General features: G+C 34.7%; 1 protein-coding gene across 4 annotated transcripts; it reads right to left on the bottom strand.

The window, feature by feature from the left end:
• Positions 1–499: 499 nt before the first annotated feature.
• LOC145671068 (regulator of G-protein signaling 4-like) lies at positions 500–19,905 on the bottom strand. Of its 4 annotated transcripts, XM_081739789.1 has the most exons (4): positions 19,450–19,662; positions 12,580–12,685; positions 7,474–7,817; positions 500–6,950 (listed from the first exon to the last, which is right to left on the bottom strand). In XM_081739789.1, exons 3-4 carry the CDS (start codon positions 7,807–7,809, stop codon positions 6,894–6,896), a joined length of 393 nt encoding a protein of 130 aa, XP_081595915.1. In that variant the 5' UTR covers positions 7,810–7,817; positions 12,580–12,685; positions 19,450–19,662; the 3' UTR covers positions 500–6,893. The 4 variants fall into 4 exon arrangements, with proteins under 4 accessions (XP_081595915.1, XP_081595916.1, XP_081595913.1 ...); XM_081739790.1 differs by lacking the exon at positions 19,450–19,662 and adding an exon at positions 19,670–19,905 and having other exon boundaries at positions 500–7,817; XM_081739787.1 differs by having other exon boundaries at positions 500–7,817; positions 19,450–19,660.
• Between the last annotated feature and the right edge of the window lie 1,362 nt (positions 19,906–21,267).

Genomic DNA, 21,267 nt, shown 5'->3' with positions numbered 1-21,267 from the left:
CTGTTATAAACTATATTTATAATACGTTATGTTAGCTTCTTGTTCAACTTTAAAAATAGCCTATCTTCGCACATTCACCTATAATTTGCACAAATTTGTCGAATAGGCCTGTATTTATTAAAAAAAATGAAAAACTTGTGGTTTAGAGCCAATGATAGCCACAATTTTTATTTAGAATATTGTGAATTATAAATGTGTTTTTATATCAATTTCTGAGATTAGCTGGATAATTTTATAACGGAAGTTCTGGTCGACTACTGGTATACGTAGTGGTCGAACTTAGATTTTGGGTGGTCGACTACAGCAAAATTTGTCACATTTATAATTTAAAAAATTGTAATAAATTAATGTAATAACATTTTTGAAAACTAATCTAATCCCATGATTCTAGAGAGTGCACGGAGTACTATACACATTTTTTGGACATTTTCCATTAAAGAAATAACACAAAATAACGACTTACGTTTTTCGTAATCAAATTCGGTCGAATATTGGATAGTTTACCCTACATTTTCCATGCAATCTGTAGTATTTTCCGCATAGTAAAAAACAGTGTCAGAACAACGACTCTGTGGTAGGACAGGCCACTGTTTAAACGTTCTGAAAAGCATCTTCCACACAACTCATATCACCAACAAAGTCGCATCCAACGAAAGCGTCAGGGAAACTTAGCTACAGAGCATTCGGAATATGGCGACCTGTGAGAATCCATTATTACAACGTGTTATAGCCGAAAGATTGTGTGACTCAATGTATCACAATTGAGGATGTAAAATGTCCGCAAGGCCAGCGTGAATGAGTTAACACCACGGCATATGGCGGAGCGAAAGAGCAAAATTAGAAGGATATAAGAACACCACCTACCAGATGACCGCTGGAAATTAGTGGTAACAATGGACGAAGCATGGATCTACCTAAGTGGCTGTGAAAAAGTTAGGTCCATCATCTACAGAGGTTCGTGAAAAGACCTATGTAATTTGTGCGTGAATACAAAGAAAATTTCCTGAACAGCTGTTACTGGCTTTTTGCTATAGAGGGACGCTCAAGATTCGTACGGTCGAAAACACGGTCAAAATCAATGCTACTTATTACAAGAATATGTACTTATCCTAATTTTACGCCGATGAAATAACAACACTGTATGACAACGACACCCATCGCGGGGAATTGCATCAGAACAAAACCTCAAGTCACATTCCAAAACAATGCTTGCTTCTACCGACCGACGCATAGCAGCTACAACTTGTATCCATGCTACTCCGTTCGAAGATATTTCCATGATGAGTTTAGATGCAATTCTCAAACGACGCCTTTCATCACGTAAGGTTCTCACGGTAAATAGCTTCTGGAAAGCCTGCAAACAGGAGTGGGACAATATATCCCTGGTACAGCTGCAACGAAGTATTCTGCAATGGAAACTGTGATGTCGTGCAATGACCTATACCAGCATCCATTATATTGAACATTATCAATGGTGGTGGAGTGGAATATTTTAGATACGCAGTTACGAAAAATAATAGCATGGTGATACAATCAGGGAAGCGTGAAGGCCATTCAATGTCTCCGAAACGAGAGACTCTTCATTAAAAAATAAAGAAGTACGTGTTTCAGCGTTCTCGGAAATTCGCTTTAAAGGAAGAAAGGAGAATCGTTGCTCTAATATTTAAGTTTTTCTTTCTTTATTCATAAAGTGCCGAATGTAAAATTTCACTTAAGTTGGAGGTATTGAATTTGCCATATAGGTTTAGTGAAATATGTTTCAGCGTTTCAAAATTTTTCGCTCCTAAGAGAGTTATTTCTGTATCCAGATTTCTCGTTCATTCCTTTGCCGTATGTAAGGTTTTGTTTAGGACACTTTTGGTAGTATTGATGAAATGAAGCGATCATTTATTTTCTTACATAATGATTTCCCTTGCCTGCAGTAGTTATTTCAGGTTTTACTGCAGGGGGAGGGGGGACAAGGCTCTCCGATATACATAGTTTTACGTTTTCATTAATATATTGTTATTGAAAAAAAAAAATTGTTCCGATGCAAACGGATCAACTTCTATATACAAAACTATTGCATCTTTACTGACCTTAAATTGTAAACAACAAAATATCGTATCATTACCTCGTACAAACTTTGAATGAATACGTTAAATTATTTATACGCAATGCACTACACTGAGATTCAAAGTAATGACATGGATGGGTCAAGTAATTTCGTCACTTGCGGTAGATTTCACAAGTCACATTTTCGGTTCTAAACAATGCGTCTGCTACGTAAAGAAGGCATAGACCGGTGTGTGTTTCACTATTTTCACATAAATACGTTTCCTTACCTTTGATCTATTTGCTCTTTAAATGTGCCGTCTTTCGAAATTTTAAACAAAATTTATAATTCTCTATTTTATATAATATTTATAAGTAAACGAAAACCATAACCATTGCTAATTCCATATATAGCTCAAATCTTAGGTATCTACCGGAAACAAATGACGCCGAAAGTACTAGCAGAAATACGTAATCCTTAACCCATCCACTGTAACATATACATTCAATAATAATAATAATAATAATAATAATAATAATAATAATAATAATAATAATAATAATGCAATAAGTTATAGGAACTTCCATCTCTTTATTCGGTTTTCAACGATTTCATTTTTCCTCGAAGTGAAGTACTTTTTAATACAGAAATATTTCAACAAAAGAAGTTCGATATATATGAATTTTCACGCACAGTTATGTCCAAATATATCAGCTCTTCAGAAATCTTTATGCACAATAATTGACATCAACATAACAGTTTCTAAAATGTCTTACTCTTATGCTCTAGTTCTTTTCTTGACAACTTTATCTATTTCCTTTACATAACTGATATTTAGTGTTTGCGTTGAATTAGTTAAATGATCTTAGAGCATACAGACTGACTGCTCGTAAATCCTTTTACCACTAATACATCATCTTGTAGTAATAATTTCGGAGTAAGATATGTATGAATATTATTAATTGTTCTATTAAGCTGGCTACCTGTTTACCTGTATTCTAGCAACCTTATTCTTAAGTTCTTAATGTTAAATTGACCTTTAAATCTCGGGCACTGTAAAACACACGTGTACTGGAATACGCTCTCAATTTAAAATAAAAACTCTCAAATGGTCACTGGCCAGGAAAACACGAGGAAATACTTTGCTAATGAAAACCCAAAACAATTTGTTCTGTTATGAAGGTGGTCCTGCTTAATATTAAGTTTTTAAGTTTCAAAATTTCACGTTAATAAAATAGCAATACAGGTGGCTTTAAGAATTAATAAAATCATGAACTTTTCTTTCTCTTTCTTCATGTTAACGCATTGTTTTCAAGGCATTTTTGTCTCTGGAGAAAACGTGCCGTACGGAACAGATTCCAAATTAGCCTCGGCATAAGAGATAAAAAAGTATGTGTTGGATTGCTGAATTTATACCAGCACATTGCGGATGTAAGATAAACTATATTGTTTCTATAATAAGGGCTGTTTTTCATTATTATGCATTCTTTATAAAATTCTATGTAGCTACTGGATAAGAATATAAACTCTGTTTTCTTTCTTTCTCTCTCTCTCTCTCTCTCTCTCTCTATATATATATATATATATATATATACATATATATAATTTTAAAATATGTAAAATTGCCAGTGGAACCAAAGATGGACAACTAACATAGGTTTCATAGTATAGCCTACAAATTAAGGAAGAAAAAATATATGGAGATATAATACTCTTTAAGTTATTTCATTTCGTACGGAGTGACAATATTGTAACTGATAAATTCATATTCTGAAGGTTATTTATTATTATTATTGATTCCTACCATAAGTCAGAATACGCAACTGATGCATACTGTTAAAAGAAGAAGAATCCTTACCTTCTGCGTCATTATTGGCGGCCAATAAGGACAATGACGCAGTAAGGTAAACACTTTTCTTATTGTGCTTACCCTTTCCTAACAGAATGCTGCTCATTCTAGCTTTTTCCAACATTTTCGTATAAATGTTGGAGAAAATGTCGTATAACTTAAATAAAAACAAAATCTAACCAAAGCAGACACTTATTATTACTAATTTATGTTATCATTTAAGGAATCTATCACTGCCTTCATCATGCATTTGAAATATTCAAAATATATATATATATATATATATATATTACGTTAAGTATTTCTTCTCTCATTCCTATGTATCCAACTAACTCCAACCGCCCTCCACTTTCCTCAATAAAGCAACCATCTACCCTCAGATCTCTTGAGGAGTCTCAAGATAAAATGCATGTCCATGCATATTTTATATAGTGATACAAACACCATATCAGTGTTTAACAGGTATTCCGGTTTCCCTATGCCCCAGAATCCGTGAATGAATAACTTGAAATCGGGTTAGAAGTATGTCCTTCAAATCAAGTTAATTCTGAAACGCAAAGTTTTAAATACTAAAGAGAGAGGAAGCTGAAATAGCCTAACGGAAGTCATATCATGCACAGACTGGCCAGTAAACAGGACTAATAAAACCACAAAAGTTCTTCTTTCCATGCAGAATTGAGAATACAAATTATAAACAAAAAACGAGAGTGGGACTTTTCTTGGCTGAAGATTTAACCATTGTGAGGACACAATACTGACTCTGATTGAAGTTGAGTGATGTGGACGATGCATGCTAATCCGCAAGGAATTAGATACCCTGATGGATTATCATGAAAATGGGTGACACTCTAGCGTGTCACTGGTCAAAAACCAAAATATAGAAAGATACTAACCAAACGCGCTACGAGTGAATGAAATCACTTTAAATCCTATGAGAACCGCCATCTTGCAAAGGTCCAAGATGGTGCCTCACCATGCGAAGGGATCTCTCATTATGTGTTATGTTTCTGCCGGCAAAGTAGAGTTCTCACACTCTCCTGCAAGCAATCAATATTACGAAAACAAAAAAAAATCTCTAGATTTCAGGCCTTCTAACTGGGCACTTATGAGTCCAATTAGTGGTAGCAGACACATTGATGATCTGTGGTCAAAATTACAGACCTTAATAGACCTTATATTAGTTTGGCTAAAATTAAAAAGGAAAAATCGTTTTGTTCCTGTTGTTTACTAAAGCTAGTCATACATATTGAAAACGATTGCATAATGCTTGCTAGCCTGGCTCAAGCGCAGAAGTTCTCCATTTTCCTTACCATAATTTCATTCAGTTCATGCGTGAGAGAGTCACACTCGCGTGTAAGCGAACCGTTTCAATCATTCACTCACGAGTGTGGCTTCGTGTTTGTGTATAAAAGAGAAAGATTCTGCCCGAGTTGTCTGTTCTTGTCTACGGAATCGATGTGAGTGTACAATCCAGTGTATGGGGTTTGCATGTATGACGAATATCTGCTATAATGCAGTAGTTAGTTAGGTGTGCGCATGGTATGCGCGAGAACAAACTTTGAAAGTGCAGTGAGATGTAGTTCGTTGCGGATTTAAACTTAGAATTTTCCAGTACAGACAGCATGACAGATTACCGAGGCTTCTTAGAGCAATCCTATTGCAAGTCTTCATGGCATTCCCTGCGGACGTCGCTCGATCTGAAGATGGTAAGGCTAGAGGACTGAAACGATATAGTTCACCGAGGAACCGGAGAGCGACCCGATCAGCTAGTCTTCACGACATCTTTGTTAACACCAGTCCGCTTAGCAATGGTGAAGTCAACTGGCTACAAGACGCCAATAAAGCCATTCTGAACTTTTACGAAATACAAAATTATTTTACTAATTGGACGATTTTCTTCCTCTTTAACGATTTTCGGAACATTTTAGAATTACTTCTCAGTTTTATTGACTTAGTGCAGAATTTGCATTTATTTAACGGAACTTTAATGAAACTCAATGGATGTTGCTACATCTAACGCAACTTAATCCTTTACACACCGCTCATATTACACGTTTGATATTACAAGAATCTTACACTACTTCAGCTAATGCTCATTGTGTCATGACAGTTGAGTGATGATATTCCGTACCACTTGCAATGTAACAACGTGATTAAACCTTACATCTTGAGACAAGTTATCTGAACGTAGTCGTCTTCTACGAGTTTGTTGTTACAGCTAACTGAATAACAAGGCTTTTGATAGTAACTTAGATCAGACGAGACTCATATGCACAGTCGCTACTGTTGTGTGTTGTGTACTGCTAACTAAATTATTCTTCATTAATCAACTGAAATTTAGATTGAAGACAGGCCTTGAATCATTTCATGAAATTTGAATCATACCTGCTACGAGTTATGCCACATTCCTCTAGTTCTCATATACTGAGGTTACGCCGTCTCTAAGGGCGTAGAAGTCGTCAGATGCACTGCGCAGCACTCGTTTTATCTGGATACTTATCTCAAATGCTCTACCATGAGAGCACCTGAATGGCCTGCTGAACTTCCATCATATAATCTGGATGTCCGCGGGACTTTCTGACGCCGATCGGCTATATAGCTGAAAAAAACACTAGCGAGGCTTCCTTACTCTAGCACGTAAGCACGTAGGCTCCTTTGGCTCTGAGCCTCCTAGTAGCTCTCTGCCAAGGCTAGTGACTAGGAGACTAGCTAGCTGGTATTCTTTCCATTCATTCGTGTTCCTCAACACAAGGACAACTAAGTGGAAAATCTACGCATTCACGGGTATATTTGTTCATCTCATAGACAGATGATTCAATTATCAGTGACTATGGTCCTCCAAAGTAAGCGGAACTCACGCCACACACGTTTTGAGATTTATTCAAGACCAAGATTGGATAATTTGAATTTTGTTCAAAAGGAACACCAGATTTTCAAATATTGTCGTTTTGTATCCTGTACAGAGTTTGAAACACGTGAAAATTGAAGTTCGTTCAATTCAATTTGAAGTTAGTTCAGTTTCTTAATACAGAGAAATCTTAGTATCACAGCATCGCACACAGACACCTGTAAGGCACATAATTCATTATTCATCCCAATTATTATAAGTGACTCATTAATGACTAAAGGAAATACATTTTATACGGTATAGAGTAAGAGAAAGAAACTTCAAATAAGTACCACAACCAACAATATGACTAACAATGATCTTCCAAGAGAGATTCTCACTCATCAACATAAAGCATATCTACCACAGAACAAAGAAAATAACCTTTGTGTATTATGTTATTAAACAACAATAATGACTTACTAATTTTCTAAAGGATGTCCTTATATAAGTTAATGTATAATGTATAACAAAAATGATTGACATTACACGTACTACTTCAACCCTATATTTAAAGGCATTATGCCAGTCATTACCACAGCATGATGTCTTGAAACTAACATATAAAAGTACAAAATAAAGCAAAAAAATAAATATCGTAGCACAGCTACATTTTCTCAAAACAAATGATTAACAAGTTTGCTGACGCTGAAGCAGATGATTTACGAATAAATTATAACTATCCAACAGAAGGTCTCTTACTTTACTTTGTGCTATTGTGAATATTTCTCTCACATCATTTATCTTCCTCTCACGAATAGCTCTGTTCATAGTCTCCTGGACTCCAACATCTAAATTTACCAAAAACATATCAATATACTCTCTCTTCACTTCTTGCGCTTTAGGCAAAGGTTCAGGAGAATTAACCACTAACTGACACTCATTATAGAAATCCAAGTGGATTCTGTCTTGTTCAAATCCAACTATATCGAGAAATTCTTTATATTCTCTCTGGCCCTGCTCGCTTGCAAGTAATTCTGATATACTGGATGTCCATCTTCTAATGTCTGCTCTTGTAGAGCATAATCCACTGGCCATTGCACAACCTTAAGCAAAAATAATAATAAGCATCAGTAAATCGTATGATAAGGTACAAAATAACCATTTAACCTACATCAAATTTCTTAAGAAGTCTCGGAATAAAATGCATGTTCATGTATATTATACAATGCGTTCCAAAAGTGTCTGCTGTAGATGTATGTAGTTGTGATTGTGAGAAAAGGATTGATATATCACTTTTCTCCTACTGTATGTGTATGTTATGTTATGCAAATATCCTGGAGACAGAAACGAAGCTAGACTAACTTTTAACTAAACAGAGATGTATACTGCACAATAAAGACTCTTCGGATTATATTGTAACTTGTTGTGCTTAAAGGTCGGTCAGAGTTCTGTTGAGGATCGTGTAATACAGGTGTGTGTCACAATGTCAACAATGGAGCAACGAGTTTATTTGGTTAAACACATGTTTCGTGTAGATGACAAATATAGTGAACATATGAAACATTCAATGAAAAATGGTTCAACACTAGTTGTTGGACAGTATCAGGATCGCCCTACAACTATTAAACTACTGAAGGACGCTATCACTTACAAGGCACACCATGTTTCAAAAAGTTGTAGCGCATTAATTATGGCTGTTTTGCGGCAGAAAGATTGTAACAGAAATTTTCTAAATCCAATTTCGGGTATCAAAGATACCAGGTTCGAGTCTCCAAGCCAACCTTCGCAAAAGGAGAAGATTGTGCAGATATGTTTTTTTCTTCTTCTTCTTTTAAGTGTAATAAGACATGTTGAAATGTTATCAAGTAGAAAAAACAAGTAACATTGATTGAAATACTTAATGATACAATATTTCCAAATAATTGTATAGGTGTGAGCTTATACTTTTTTCGTTTATGTTTTCATACGTAAAAAAACATTTCCAATGCAAGGAAAGAAAGCGAACCTAGTTCTCGCATCCACAGTTCAACAAAAAAAGACAAAGGAGAAAAAAAATAGCAGCATTTGCAACGGATATGAATGTCACTGTCTTGGATATTCAGTTATATTCCCTCAGAAGGTAGAGGCCGCGGTGGCTCAGTGGTAGAGCGTTCACCTCTGGTGCTTGGGGTCCCGGGTTCAATATCAACCCCCGCCAAGTGAACTTTGTGGTGGACAAACACCGTGTGCGTGGGTTTCCTCGGGGTTCTCCCGTTTCCTCCCACTTTCTTCATTTCACCATGTTATTTATTTCTCATCATCACCGTCTCCTTTAGCTTAGCCAGCATAACCGTGGGACGTAAACCTTAAAGATTTCATTTCATTTTTTCCTTCAGAAGGAGCTCATCGGGAGTATTCATGCCATCTCAGCTGTGACTTCTGATCGTAAGGCTATGAGTTCGATTATCGTTTACATTTTTTTTAAAATATGTAATGCTATTTTCCTTACTGCATGAATATTTATATAAAATAAATCATTTGTGTATACATATTCATATAATCATTTCGGGACATAAGTAATTATTATATTTAAAATAAACATCTGATATGCGGTAGGTGTTAACAGAACGTCAGTATATAATATGTAAATGATAAATATAAATTAAGAAAATCGTGTAATAACAATAAATGAGTGTGTGAAATGTTTTTGTGTGCAGGTATTTGTCACACGGATGCTACCTTCTCAATATTCTCATTCCAGCATGTGATTTACGTTCTTGAAATATAGTCAGAGGTGTAAAGATAACACATGGGTAAAAACCGAGAATATCCAAAATCGAATCGTGGTTCCAGACAGAAAACTCACGACTTTCAAAATTATTCATGAGAAGTTCGCGAACATCACAAGTCACTTCTAAGAGATTGCTTTGTGCTTTAGTAAGAAAGGCAGAACACAACTTCTTTCCTTAGGTTTTCATTTCAATAATCTGAAATACTTTTGTAATGAAATGAAATAAAAGCTTTAAGTTTTACGTCCCACGATTATGCCGACTAGGCTAAAGGAGGCTGTGAAGATGAGGAATAAATTAAATGGTGGAATGAAGAAGGTGAGAGAAAACGGAATAACCCCGAGAAAATCCACGCACTTGTCCACCACAAAGTTCACTTGGTGCGAGCAGAAATGCTTTTGTATATGGAAGTGGTGAGGCTTTAGTCCCTCCCCCCTTTCTCTCTCTCTTATAACCAAACTTCCTACTCATATTACTTACAAGCTGGAAAATAGTGCTGTCGGGATAGAACCCCCTAGCACACCTACGCGGAGTGCGGAGTGGAACATTTGTGGGTTATCACGTTTCACTCCCGTATATTATTCGTATTATATTCAGACCTAAATTCCCCATTCATTACTCAAAAAGATTATACTACAAAAGCCACTTTTTTTAATAAGTTTATAAATGTTTATTTTGTGATTTTTTGTAGTTGTTATTATTGTTATGTAATTGCAATCGAAAATTTCTAAATATTGTTTCGTTTCAATGTTTACTATTGATAAAATACATCGAAAATGCCGTACTTTTTGTGTGTGTGTGTGGGGGGGAAAGTCATACAGACCCCACGAGAGGCATTTAGTGAAATAAGTATCTTTGGTACCTATTTATATATAAAATGAGTCTGAGCCAAAGTGGACTTAAATAATTCGTATCTTTATTCACTTTTCTTATTGATATGCAGATTAAGTGTGTATTTCTTTAATTTGGACCAATAAAAGTCGTTGTTAACTAACTTGAACTAAATTAGTTCTTCTGTACTCCGTAGTACTTTGAAATTGTTCATATGTAATTCTGTGTAAAGGTTTCACTTGTGCAACTGTTTATCTTTTTGTCCTTCTGAAATGACTCTTGACAGTTATATTAAGAAGCATGTAAAGATCAGTACAACGTTTTTTTTTTTTTTTTTTTTTTTTTTTTTTTTTTTTTTTTTTTTTTAAATCAGGATTCCTTCGTGAGTGAGTCGGCAGACGTATCGCATTTGTGGCCAATTAGTCCTGGTTCCGAGTTCAAATGGAGGACAATTTCTCTCGGATGTAACTCGAGAAGCGGTTTTTATTCCGCTTTAAGCTTATGTGACCCCTTCCAGCATAACCAGCATAACCCGGTTGTTGCATAATAACATTAAGGCGAAACAAACTTATTTCTGTCCATATATGATATGAATATATAGAGCAAATTATTTAAACCATAAAAACCTGGTTTAAACAAACAAAAAAAAAGTTTAAACCAAAAAAACCGTTTTTTTTTTTTTTGTTTTTTTTAATAAAAACCATGGTTTTTGCCAACTCTGAAGGAAAATCAAGGATAGCAACCAGGGCCTAGAGTTGAACGGTATTCACCAGGTTATGGCATATGCTGATGATGTAAATCTAATAGGAGATGATAGGAGAACAATAGAAAGAAATAAAGAGATCTTATTAAACGCTTGCAGAGACATGGGTTTAGAAGTAAATGCAGAGAAAACTAAATACATGGAAGTGCGTCGGGACCGTAATACAGCAAATTATGAATGTTTTAAAATATTAAATAATACTTTTGATAAAGTGGATAGTTTCAAATATCTAGGATCAATATTAACAGACGAAAATCATATTCACGAAGAAATTAAATGTCGAATAAAAGCAGGGAATTCGTGTTACTATTCGGTTCAAAATCTCTTGTCCTCGCAAATTCTGTGGAAGAATTTGAAGCTTAAAATATACAAAACGATAATCATGCATGTTGTTCTGTATGGTTGCGAAACATGGTCGCTTACTCTGCGGGAAGAACATAGACTGAAAGTATTTGAGAACAAGATCCTGAGACGAATATTCGGACCCAAGAGGAACGGGAATGGGGAATGGCGGAAACTTCATAACGAGGAACTACATAATTTATACGATTTACCCAACACTGTTAGGGTCATCAAGTCTAGGAGGCTTAGATGGGCAGGTCATGTAGCTAGAATGGAAGAAAGTAGAAACGTTTTCAAAGTCTTGACTGGAAGACCAATCGGAAAATGACCATTAGGAAGACCTAGGCGCAGATGGGAGGACAATATTAAGATGGATCTCGCAGAGATTGGAATACAAAGTAGAAACTGGATGCAGTTAGCTAAGGACAGAAGTCAGTGGAGAGCTTTTGTGAACGCGGCATTGAACCTCTGGATTCCATAGAGTTAGTTAGTTAGTTATACAAATGATTTATTTTATATAAATATTCATGCATTGAGGAAAATAGCATTACATATTAAAAATTTGAACTAAACGGAAATCGAACTCACAACCTTATCAGAAGTATCACGGTTTACCGCTAAGCTAACATGAACACTTCTGTTGAGCTCCTTCTGAAAGAATGTAACTGAATTTCCAAGGCAATGACACTCACGTGTGTTGTAAATGCTGTTTTTTTTTTTCCTTTGTCTTTCTTATTGTAATATGAATGCGAGAACTAGGTTCGCTTTCTTTCCTTTCATTGATAATGTTCTTTTACGTATGAAAACATAAACGAAAAAAGTATGAGCTCACACCTATACATCATTTCGAAACATTGTATCATTAGTATTTTAATGTTACTTTTTTTTTCTACACTTAATAACATTTCAACATGTCTTATTACACTTAAAAGAAGAAAAAACACATCTGCACAATCCTCCCCTTTTGAGAAGGTTGGCTTGGGGACTCGAACCTGGCATCTTAGTTTATTGTTTTCGAAAATACCCGAACTTGGACTTAGATTTTTCCCCCTCAAAACAGTCATAATAGACGCCCTCAACCTTTTTAGAATAAGGTGTACAGACAATTTATTGATCACCAATTTTGACTTCCGAGTGTTCGCAAAAATGTATAGGACTGACCTGTGTTTTCCAGCTAAAATAAACCATTTTCAGCTTGCATTGCTCTGATGTGTTTCTACGTATGTATCTCTTTGCCATAAAGCACTGCGGAGCAACTCTTTGAACACTGAAAAAAATAAAAAGATCCAACTTACTTGATTATTACAATGTGGGACTACAGAACAGCTCTAATTCGCCATGAATGGAATGGATATGAGTCATGAGTAATTTTCAAATAAATGTGTACTATTTACCCCTATAGTGAAGTACTCAGTACCATCCGCCAGGATGGGGAAAGATGCCTGCTCCAGAGTCTTAAGTTCTAGAACTAAGATTTTTTGACATTTAACGTTAATACGTGGTATGTGGCCGCTGATAATGTGTTAACATTAAATGTCAAAGCATTTGAGTTTTAGCACATGATAAAGATTACAAACTTAATATGTACTATTAGTTATAATTCATTTTCGCGTTAGACTCTCACGTTAGTGTCATCACGACTTTCACAGTTTTAGAATATACAGAAAAACAGCTAAATATCAGTTCATAATGAAATCGTCCTTTAAAAAATGCTACATAAACAACCAATTTATCAAGTTATCTCATTTTAAATGTTCAGCAACATTCCTACAAGATAGTTTCAACAAGGCCAAACAATTCCTAGGACACAAATTGCATGTGTTCATTCGTGCAGCAGCATACTTTCCCCCCCCCCCCCCCAATGTATTATCGCTTTGCAAAATTCACTGGAAGAAGACATTCACTAAACTGAACAAGCTGGCAATGACAGACATAAGTGGATACATACCTTAAGTCTATAACAACAGGTGGCCGCTGGCTGACATATATTTTGAGGACAGATGAAGTGAAAGTGACTTTTTTTTTTTTAACTAGCTAGTTCATTTCCATCTTTTGCATAGTCTGGGAAGCCAGATGTTTTCAGAACTAGCCATTGGATGTATTATGTAAGCTGAACTCTTTGACCTCAACAGGCTGACTATATACCTTGCTTGAAAAAGATGTAGTCACAACCAAAAGTAAAGAGTTTCAAGTTCACTCCAAAGTAAGTAGTAAGCAGTATTCAGAGAAGACTTCCAAACATAGAGAAAAATCTGGTCAACTGTTTTTGATAGTGGTATGTTATTAATTTAATTTAAATTTTTTTTTTTTTTTTTTTTTTTAATTTTTTGATCTTATATATAACTGAAAGCTCTTTCCATAAGCTTTAAAATGAAACCTTACCCAATTTCATATGTCCTTTAAGTCAGCCACAAATGCCAATCAAAAAAATGTCACTTACACAATTTTTGGTAAAGTTTGAGAACTTTTCGGGCCTGTATTTTCAAAACTAGTTTACAAATCAATTTGAGCTTTCAATTTGTTTTACATACTGGTGATAGCGGTTAGAATATAAAATCTCATTGCAATCTGTAAGGGTCGATCTGAAACCTTATTTTGATTTGACATGGAATGGCTCCTTTACTTACTTTTATAATAGAACATTAAATATGAAAATGAATTTCTTCTAACTGCGGCCCGCGCTTTGTACACTGACGATTATTTATCCATTTAAGATAGTTAAGTTTGACATGCCTGCTATATATTAATATCTATGGCCCTTCCATTTTGTTGGGGATCCAAGATGTAAGTTGGAGTACAAATGTGAAGTCGCTAATACAATGCCAGTTGTAAAGGAATTATGATAAATTTGTCTAAAGTTCCGCTGATGGCTCCCCCTGATCTCATCAGCGGAACATGAACCTGTTTGCAATGTTATTTTCCTACTTGCCTATGGTTTTGTTAATATATCTTAAGACTCACAATTTCTCTTTGTTTCAAGTTCTTACGTCAGTTGTATTATTCCAAAATATTAGTTAATTGATTATTTTTTTTATTCTTCATTTGAAATAAATATGTACCTATATTGGACTACTACGGTACCTTTCAGCTGTTCAGTGTTGAAAACTCCGAACGTACTACTGTGAAAAAAAAAACAATTTGGCTAGGTTGCCACTAAAAAAGCATGGGTTAGATTTCGATACGCTTCACCGTGCCAAACCAATGTAGCTACTAGGTAAATGAATGAAAGAGCCATTCCATGTCATATCAACACACCCAATTTACCTCACCATTTTAGATTTTGTTAAAATTTGGTATAGTTATAGTGGATGCTGGGACTAAGGAAAATACCAAATTTCAATTTTTTATCTCAAACAGTTTCTGAAATATGGAGATGTAAAATTTGCAAATATTAGCCAAAAAAGCATTAACAGACTTTCTTTAAATCGCTCTAGAAACTGCAATAGTTGAGCTAGAGAGCTGGAAAAGGTGTCGTTTTGCAGCATTTCATATGCTCTTTCCAGTGATATACAGCACAACATAGGTTCTAATTATAAAAATTTTTCAAAATACGAATTAATTTTTTTTTTTCCAAAAAGTACACAATTGAAAATTTTCAAAATATTTCCATAAATACTTGGTAATGTTGTGAATCAAATGACAAAGTATAAATATGGGATGGTGATGAGTTCATTGTTAAAAAAAAAAAAAAAAAAAAAAAAAAAAAAAAACTGACACTTGTTTTCCACTAATAACCTCACATGGACCAAACATACCTTCAACAAATAAGAATTTAACACAATAGGTACTAACGCTAATTTTTAAACAACTATCTATAAAATATAAAGTAACACTAACTAACCTGAGGAAGTTTTGAGTTGCAAGCAGTTTCTCAAAAAAATTATCTTGGACCTTCACAGATTATATTTTGAAAAAACCAATTGGGTTTGGCTTACATCACTTTCAACAAGAGTGTATGTTCTCCCAGTCGGAGTAAACGGATTTGCATTTGTGAGAATATCCACAAACTGACACTCACAGGACGTCCGCATGTGTTGGATAGGAGAATGATATAGCTGGTCCACACGGATGAAGAAACATTATTCTCACTTCATCAAGTTCTTCATTTTTGTCTGAAATGTACCCAAGCCACCAGTTGTTGTCATACACAGTGGTAACGTAGCCTGATATATCTTGTAGCTTCAGTTTGTCCGGCGATGTCCCTCTCTCAATCTTGCACATCATCTGAAAAGTGTTTCACTAATAATTTTGATGTAGTTTTGGGAATGAATGCATGAAATTGCTGTTCCTTTGATTGTTAACGCTGCTTCAAGCCGGCATTTTACGAACATTTCTGAAGCAACATAATTTTCTTGAGTGGAATAGGCAAAATCTATGTTTGTTATGTTATCTACTGCCCACTCAAATAGATCTCGTAGACTTTGGATCTGGTTGTGATATGGTCTTTGCAGACAAGCATGAGCTGCCAGTCTCTTCACGGAACCCTTTACTCCGTCGCAAGGCCCCTTCCCATGTGCTGTGGCTGAAAAGTGCCACATGAAGGCAAAAGTTCAGAAAGTTTTTTTTTTTTTTTTTTATTTATTTTTGTATTGAGCGGCAGAACCGTCTGAAAAATAGTAAATCTTTTTTGGAAGTGTATGAAATTTATTTGTTAGATATGAAATTAGCTTCTTTTAAAAGGTGTACACAGCAATAGTATTGTGCTCTAGGCAATCAGAAACAATGACAAAGCTCACATGTTCAATTTTGTCTTCCTCTTTGTAATATATAACAAAGGGATGTATAGTAACCTATTGGCTTGTCCAGTGGTAACTCTGAGCTTCGTCCTGTAGAACTATACTATAATTTTCTGAAAAATGACATGTAACAACAAATTCCGATCCATTAAGATTTTCTTTTGTGGAGTTTAGAAATGCTCTTTGTTCTTTGGCAATGAAGTCATGTCGAATCAAAGAGGACATTTGACTCCAGGATAAATGTATAAATTCTTCGGACGTTTTCTGTACGATTTCCAGGTTACAACGGTCAACTGACACTCATTGGCTCAAGTTACTGAAGAAAGGGAATAAACATTTAATATTTCAAATGAGAAAGCCAGTAAGGTTGATATAGTAATAAAAGACAGCCATAAGTTTAAGCAATAAGCATTATGCGAAATGTCAATGCACTTGGTTTAACAATCAATTTCCAAATGCTAAAATGATTAACTTCGCAAATGAGCTGACATAGCAATGTACATTTCGAATAATCTGTTTGGACTAGAACTATTACATCAATACTTAACCTTACTTTTAATACTTAAACTTTTTTCATACCTTATTTCGATTTGTAGTTATAGGTACAATGTTCAATATATTCTGTTTTAGCAATTTATAGACTATTAGTATAAAATTAAAGTAAACTTGATCAACTTAATTTAATTATAGCATGTGCTGATTGTTTTCATTTTAAGATGATTATATTTTGATATATTTTTAGTTACCTGTCTGTATGTTTTAATTAAATTCTTATTTGTTGAAGGTATGTTTGGTCCAAATGAGGCTATTAGTGGAAACAAGTGTCAGAAATATTTTTTTAACAGTGAATCCATCATCATCCCATGTTTATACTTTGCCATTTGATTTACAATAGTACCAAGTATTTATGGAAATATTTTGAAAATTTTCAATTATGTACATTTTGAAAAAAAAAAAAAAAACTTAAATCAAAATTTTAATTCGTATTTTGAAAAAATAATTATTAGTGCCTTGTATATCACTGGAAAAAGCATACAAAATGCTGCAAAACGACACCTTTTCCAGCTCTCTAGCTCAACTATTGCAGTTCCTAGAGTAAAGAAAGTCTGTTAACGCTTTTTTGGGGTTAAGTTTAGAGTTACCCCTCTGCTTTTTATAAAAATCAGGAAAATTTACAGGAGAAATGAGGTAAGAAATGATAATTTGAAGATTTTATTTGATGTTTAGGAATGTAAGTTCGGCAGGAGAGTTATGTTTAATATGAGAAAAGATATGTAGAATTTAGTACTATTTGCCGGATGCGGAAGGTTTCAGCAGCATGGTAGTTGTAACATATGGCGAATATGGCGAACAGGTGTAACAGATGCGCAAAAATAATGAAGTAAACCTTTTAAATTTTTGTGAAACACACGAAGTACTGAAGTTAAGTGAAATATAACAATTTTTAATACTTTAAGCACTGTTTTTTGTATGTTGCAAAGTCCAAGGGCACCTTCAGACTGGAGGGGCAACTCTAAACTTAAGCCCTTTTTTGGCTAGTATTTGCAAATTTTACATCCCCGTATTTCAGAAATTGTTTGAGGTATTAAAAAAAAAGAAATTTGGTATTTTCCATAGTCTCAGCACCCACTATAACTATACCAAATTTTAACAAAATCTAAAATGGTGAGGTAAAATTTTTAGTTAAAGTGTGTTGATTTGACATGGAATGGCTCGAAATCTAACTTAACCTAAAATAACCTAACAAACTAATCTAACCTATTTATAAGCGATTCTTGCGATGTTGGAAAGCTGGCAGGGCTTAACGAAATAAAAGTCGAAAGCACGAATGCAACCCGTTCGCTGTAGAGGAACCCCAAAAACGTTATTATACGATGTTAGTCACTATCATTAGAGCATTTTACACTTCCTAGGTCAGATACTAGAAAGACAATGAGTTCGAAACCCTGACACTTTATGCTCTATTATCAGTTTACCTATATGGCCACAGGGTTTAAGATTAAAACTTCATTTTCCTCCTTAATTAGCCATGGTACAGTGATGACCCTCATTATTTTTGTTTAGCTGATACTTTAAATTTTGTATAATTCTCTCAATTTTGTCATTTTGATAATTTTAACCCTTTTTAATAAAAACACTAAATCTATGGTTAACTTCAGTCACAATCTTTATTCACGCTATATGAAAATAACTTTGAAAAAATGAAATCTGAGTTGAACGTCCCATGATTAAACGCCAAGACAATGGTAGATAATGAAAATAACTTATCTGGATACCATTATGGTAATAGTATACATGAGAACCCCCTGTCTTCCGTGCGCGAGGATACTTCATATATATTTATACGTTACCAAATTAAATCACTGCGTTGTCTTCATTATATGTGCTTAACATTCTATTTTTACTTTCTAGAATAAATTTTGTTGATTTCGATTCGAAAAATGTTAAATATTTTAAAATTTATATCATGATGCAGACCAAAATCCTTGTTGCATATAATGTAATGCGCTATAGCATATAAAGTACAAGGGCAAATAGGTACGTTCTTTTTTATTTTCGTATCAGTGGATAAGTAAATGAAAGTGGGTTTGTTACCCCCTTTCTAAGTTCGTAGATACTCAATGAATAATCCCTAAAAGTATGAGCGTCCAGCTTCTTCTGGAACTCAGACGGTCTTACGTATACTATATCCAACACGTATACCCCGATTTCCACCGCGCACCTAAATGCAACTTAGATACTGATTCCAAATACTTTATAAACAGTCTCTTGCTTTCTTCATTGATTTTGTGCATAAGTTTCGAAGACAACCATCCTTCTGCCGGAACCGTGATCATCATCAGAACAAAATGCAGATCGATACAAATTGATAAATTAACTAATATTCTCTGGAAACTGTGTTACTCAGGCTCTGTGTATTTATCCTTATGTCTCTTGCCATGATTACAACAACAATAATAATTCACCTATATGTATGTATAAATAAAGTGAGCTTCTTTATTACTGTTGTTGGAAAACATCATAGCCCGTACATGTATTCCACTTATTACTGAAATTAAACTCCCTCCCGAAGATACGACCTTATCGTCTGCGAAAAACCATAAAAACAATCTGAAAACAATGCGTGTACGTATATGTACGGACAAATTCAGCATTTGTCTTCTAATTTAATGAGATTTACAAGAAATCAACTTCAAAAATCTCTGTTTCCACCTGTGATATAAGAACTAAAAATTATACAAGAAATCCCATGCATTTAGATTTAATTATAAAATATATAGATATCAATACTAACTTCTAACTCATCACTAAGCCCAAAAACGTTTTTATAGAACTGCATAGTCTTAATAAAAATTCAATTCATATCAGGTTCCAGGAAAACACTTCAGCTCATTTTACATATTACTCGGAACCACAAAAATCACATTCAGAACTGACAGGCTGTAAGCTATTTTGAGGTGTGTCGTCAACCTGCAGAATTTATGTTTACACCCAACTGAAGCACAGATTATTACCAGTAAGTATCTAATTTCTGCTGTCTCCTTCCAGGCATTTTCATGAGGTGTAGATTGTCAATCCAAATCGTTCTACTCTGAATTGTGGCTTTTTATGCTATTTATTTATTTAGGTACTTATTATACTCCTTACATATTTAACTAAGTACACAATTCAGCAACTAAAAGATCTCAATTTGGAGTCACAAGCACTTAAAATTTCATCAATTGTGGTGCTATCCCAGTTTACGAAAACATACATTTAAAAATTAATAAAAGAAACATCTAAAGTTATTTCAAAAGGGTATATATAAGTAATCAAAATATCTCTGGTATCCATAATAATGTTAAGAAACGTAATCCAAAATGTACACTTCTAAGCACCAATTAATCCATAGGAAGTTATAGGGCCTTAAGCAGAGACGTTCTAACAAGTGATTAGTGTTATACTATAGAATTCGACTAATATATGTTTCCTGTAGTAGTCAGATTTTTAGTATGGCTTTAGTCATACCTAAAACAACTTTGCATAAGGCCTTTAATGTTCTAAATTTCTATATTTTTGTGGTGGACGAACACCGTGTGTGGGTTTTCTCGGGGTTCTCCCGTTCTTTGCAATTTCACATCCCACCATTTCATTCATTCCTCGTCACCGTCTTCTTTAGCCTAGCTAGCATAACCGCAGGACGTAAAACTTAATAGGCCCTTATGCAGAGTCGTTTTGAAGTATGATTAGAGTTACACTAAAGGCCTGACTACTACAGGAAACATATTAGTAGAACTCTTTAGTAAGGCACAAATCACGAATGAGAACAAGTATAAGGCCCAAAGATTTAATTTTAAATTTCTGTCAGTGCAGTGTATTAACGCAAAGTCATACTCCGTAACGAGAACACTGTCTCAGAGGTTTGGCATCTAATAGTATGAGGAACATGTATTTACACTATACTTGCTTATGCGCCTACTCCCCGGTCGCTTGAGCTCACCATCCTCGTTCTACCCTGGCTTTCTTTAATAACATTTGTATTTTTAGCCGCCACCTAGTACCGATTTTTTTTTTGTACTGTATTATTTATGGCATATCTTGTGACGCTGTATTTATTCTTAGAACAGTTAAGCTCTTCTAAAGTGAATCTGCACTCGAAAATCCAATTCCACCCCCAACTGAAGTATTTTCTAATGAAAGAAGTCTTATGTGTCAAACGTAAATGTCTGGCATCCCTGCAAAGACACATTTATCACGCTCGACCCTAGCCATAGGAACCAAATACACGTTTCTATACATATACAGTAGAGTGTCGATTATCCGAAGTAATTGGGGGACATGGGTGTTCGGAAAACTGGTTTGTTCGGATAATCGAACTGTAGAGGCGGTATTCAGAGAGAATTCGTTAATCGACGTTTAGTGTCAGACTAGTTAGTAGGAATACTAACTCTCACTAAGGAAAGTACACTTATGGTATTCAGAGTCTACTTTGAGTACAACTAAAATGATGATTTGGGTATGATTAACTTATAGAACCCCAATGCATCGGCGAGTAAAATAAATGTGGCAACTACGGAAAAGTAGATGAGCGCATGCGTAGTCTGTAAAAATGAAAATGCATGAATTACGAAAT

This window comes from Thermobia domestica, chromosome 15, assembly GCF_964235325.1.
Source record: "Thermobia domestica chromosome 15, izTheDome1.hap1.1, whole genome shotgun sequence".
Lineage (NCBI taxonomy): Eukaryota > Metazoa > Arthropoda > Insecta > Zygentoma > Lepismatidae > Thermobia > Thermobia domestica.
This window is presented reverse-complemented; position numbering and strand designations above follow the sequence as displayed.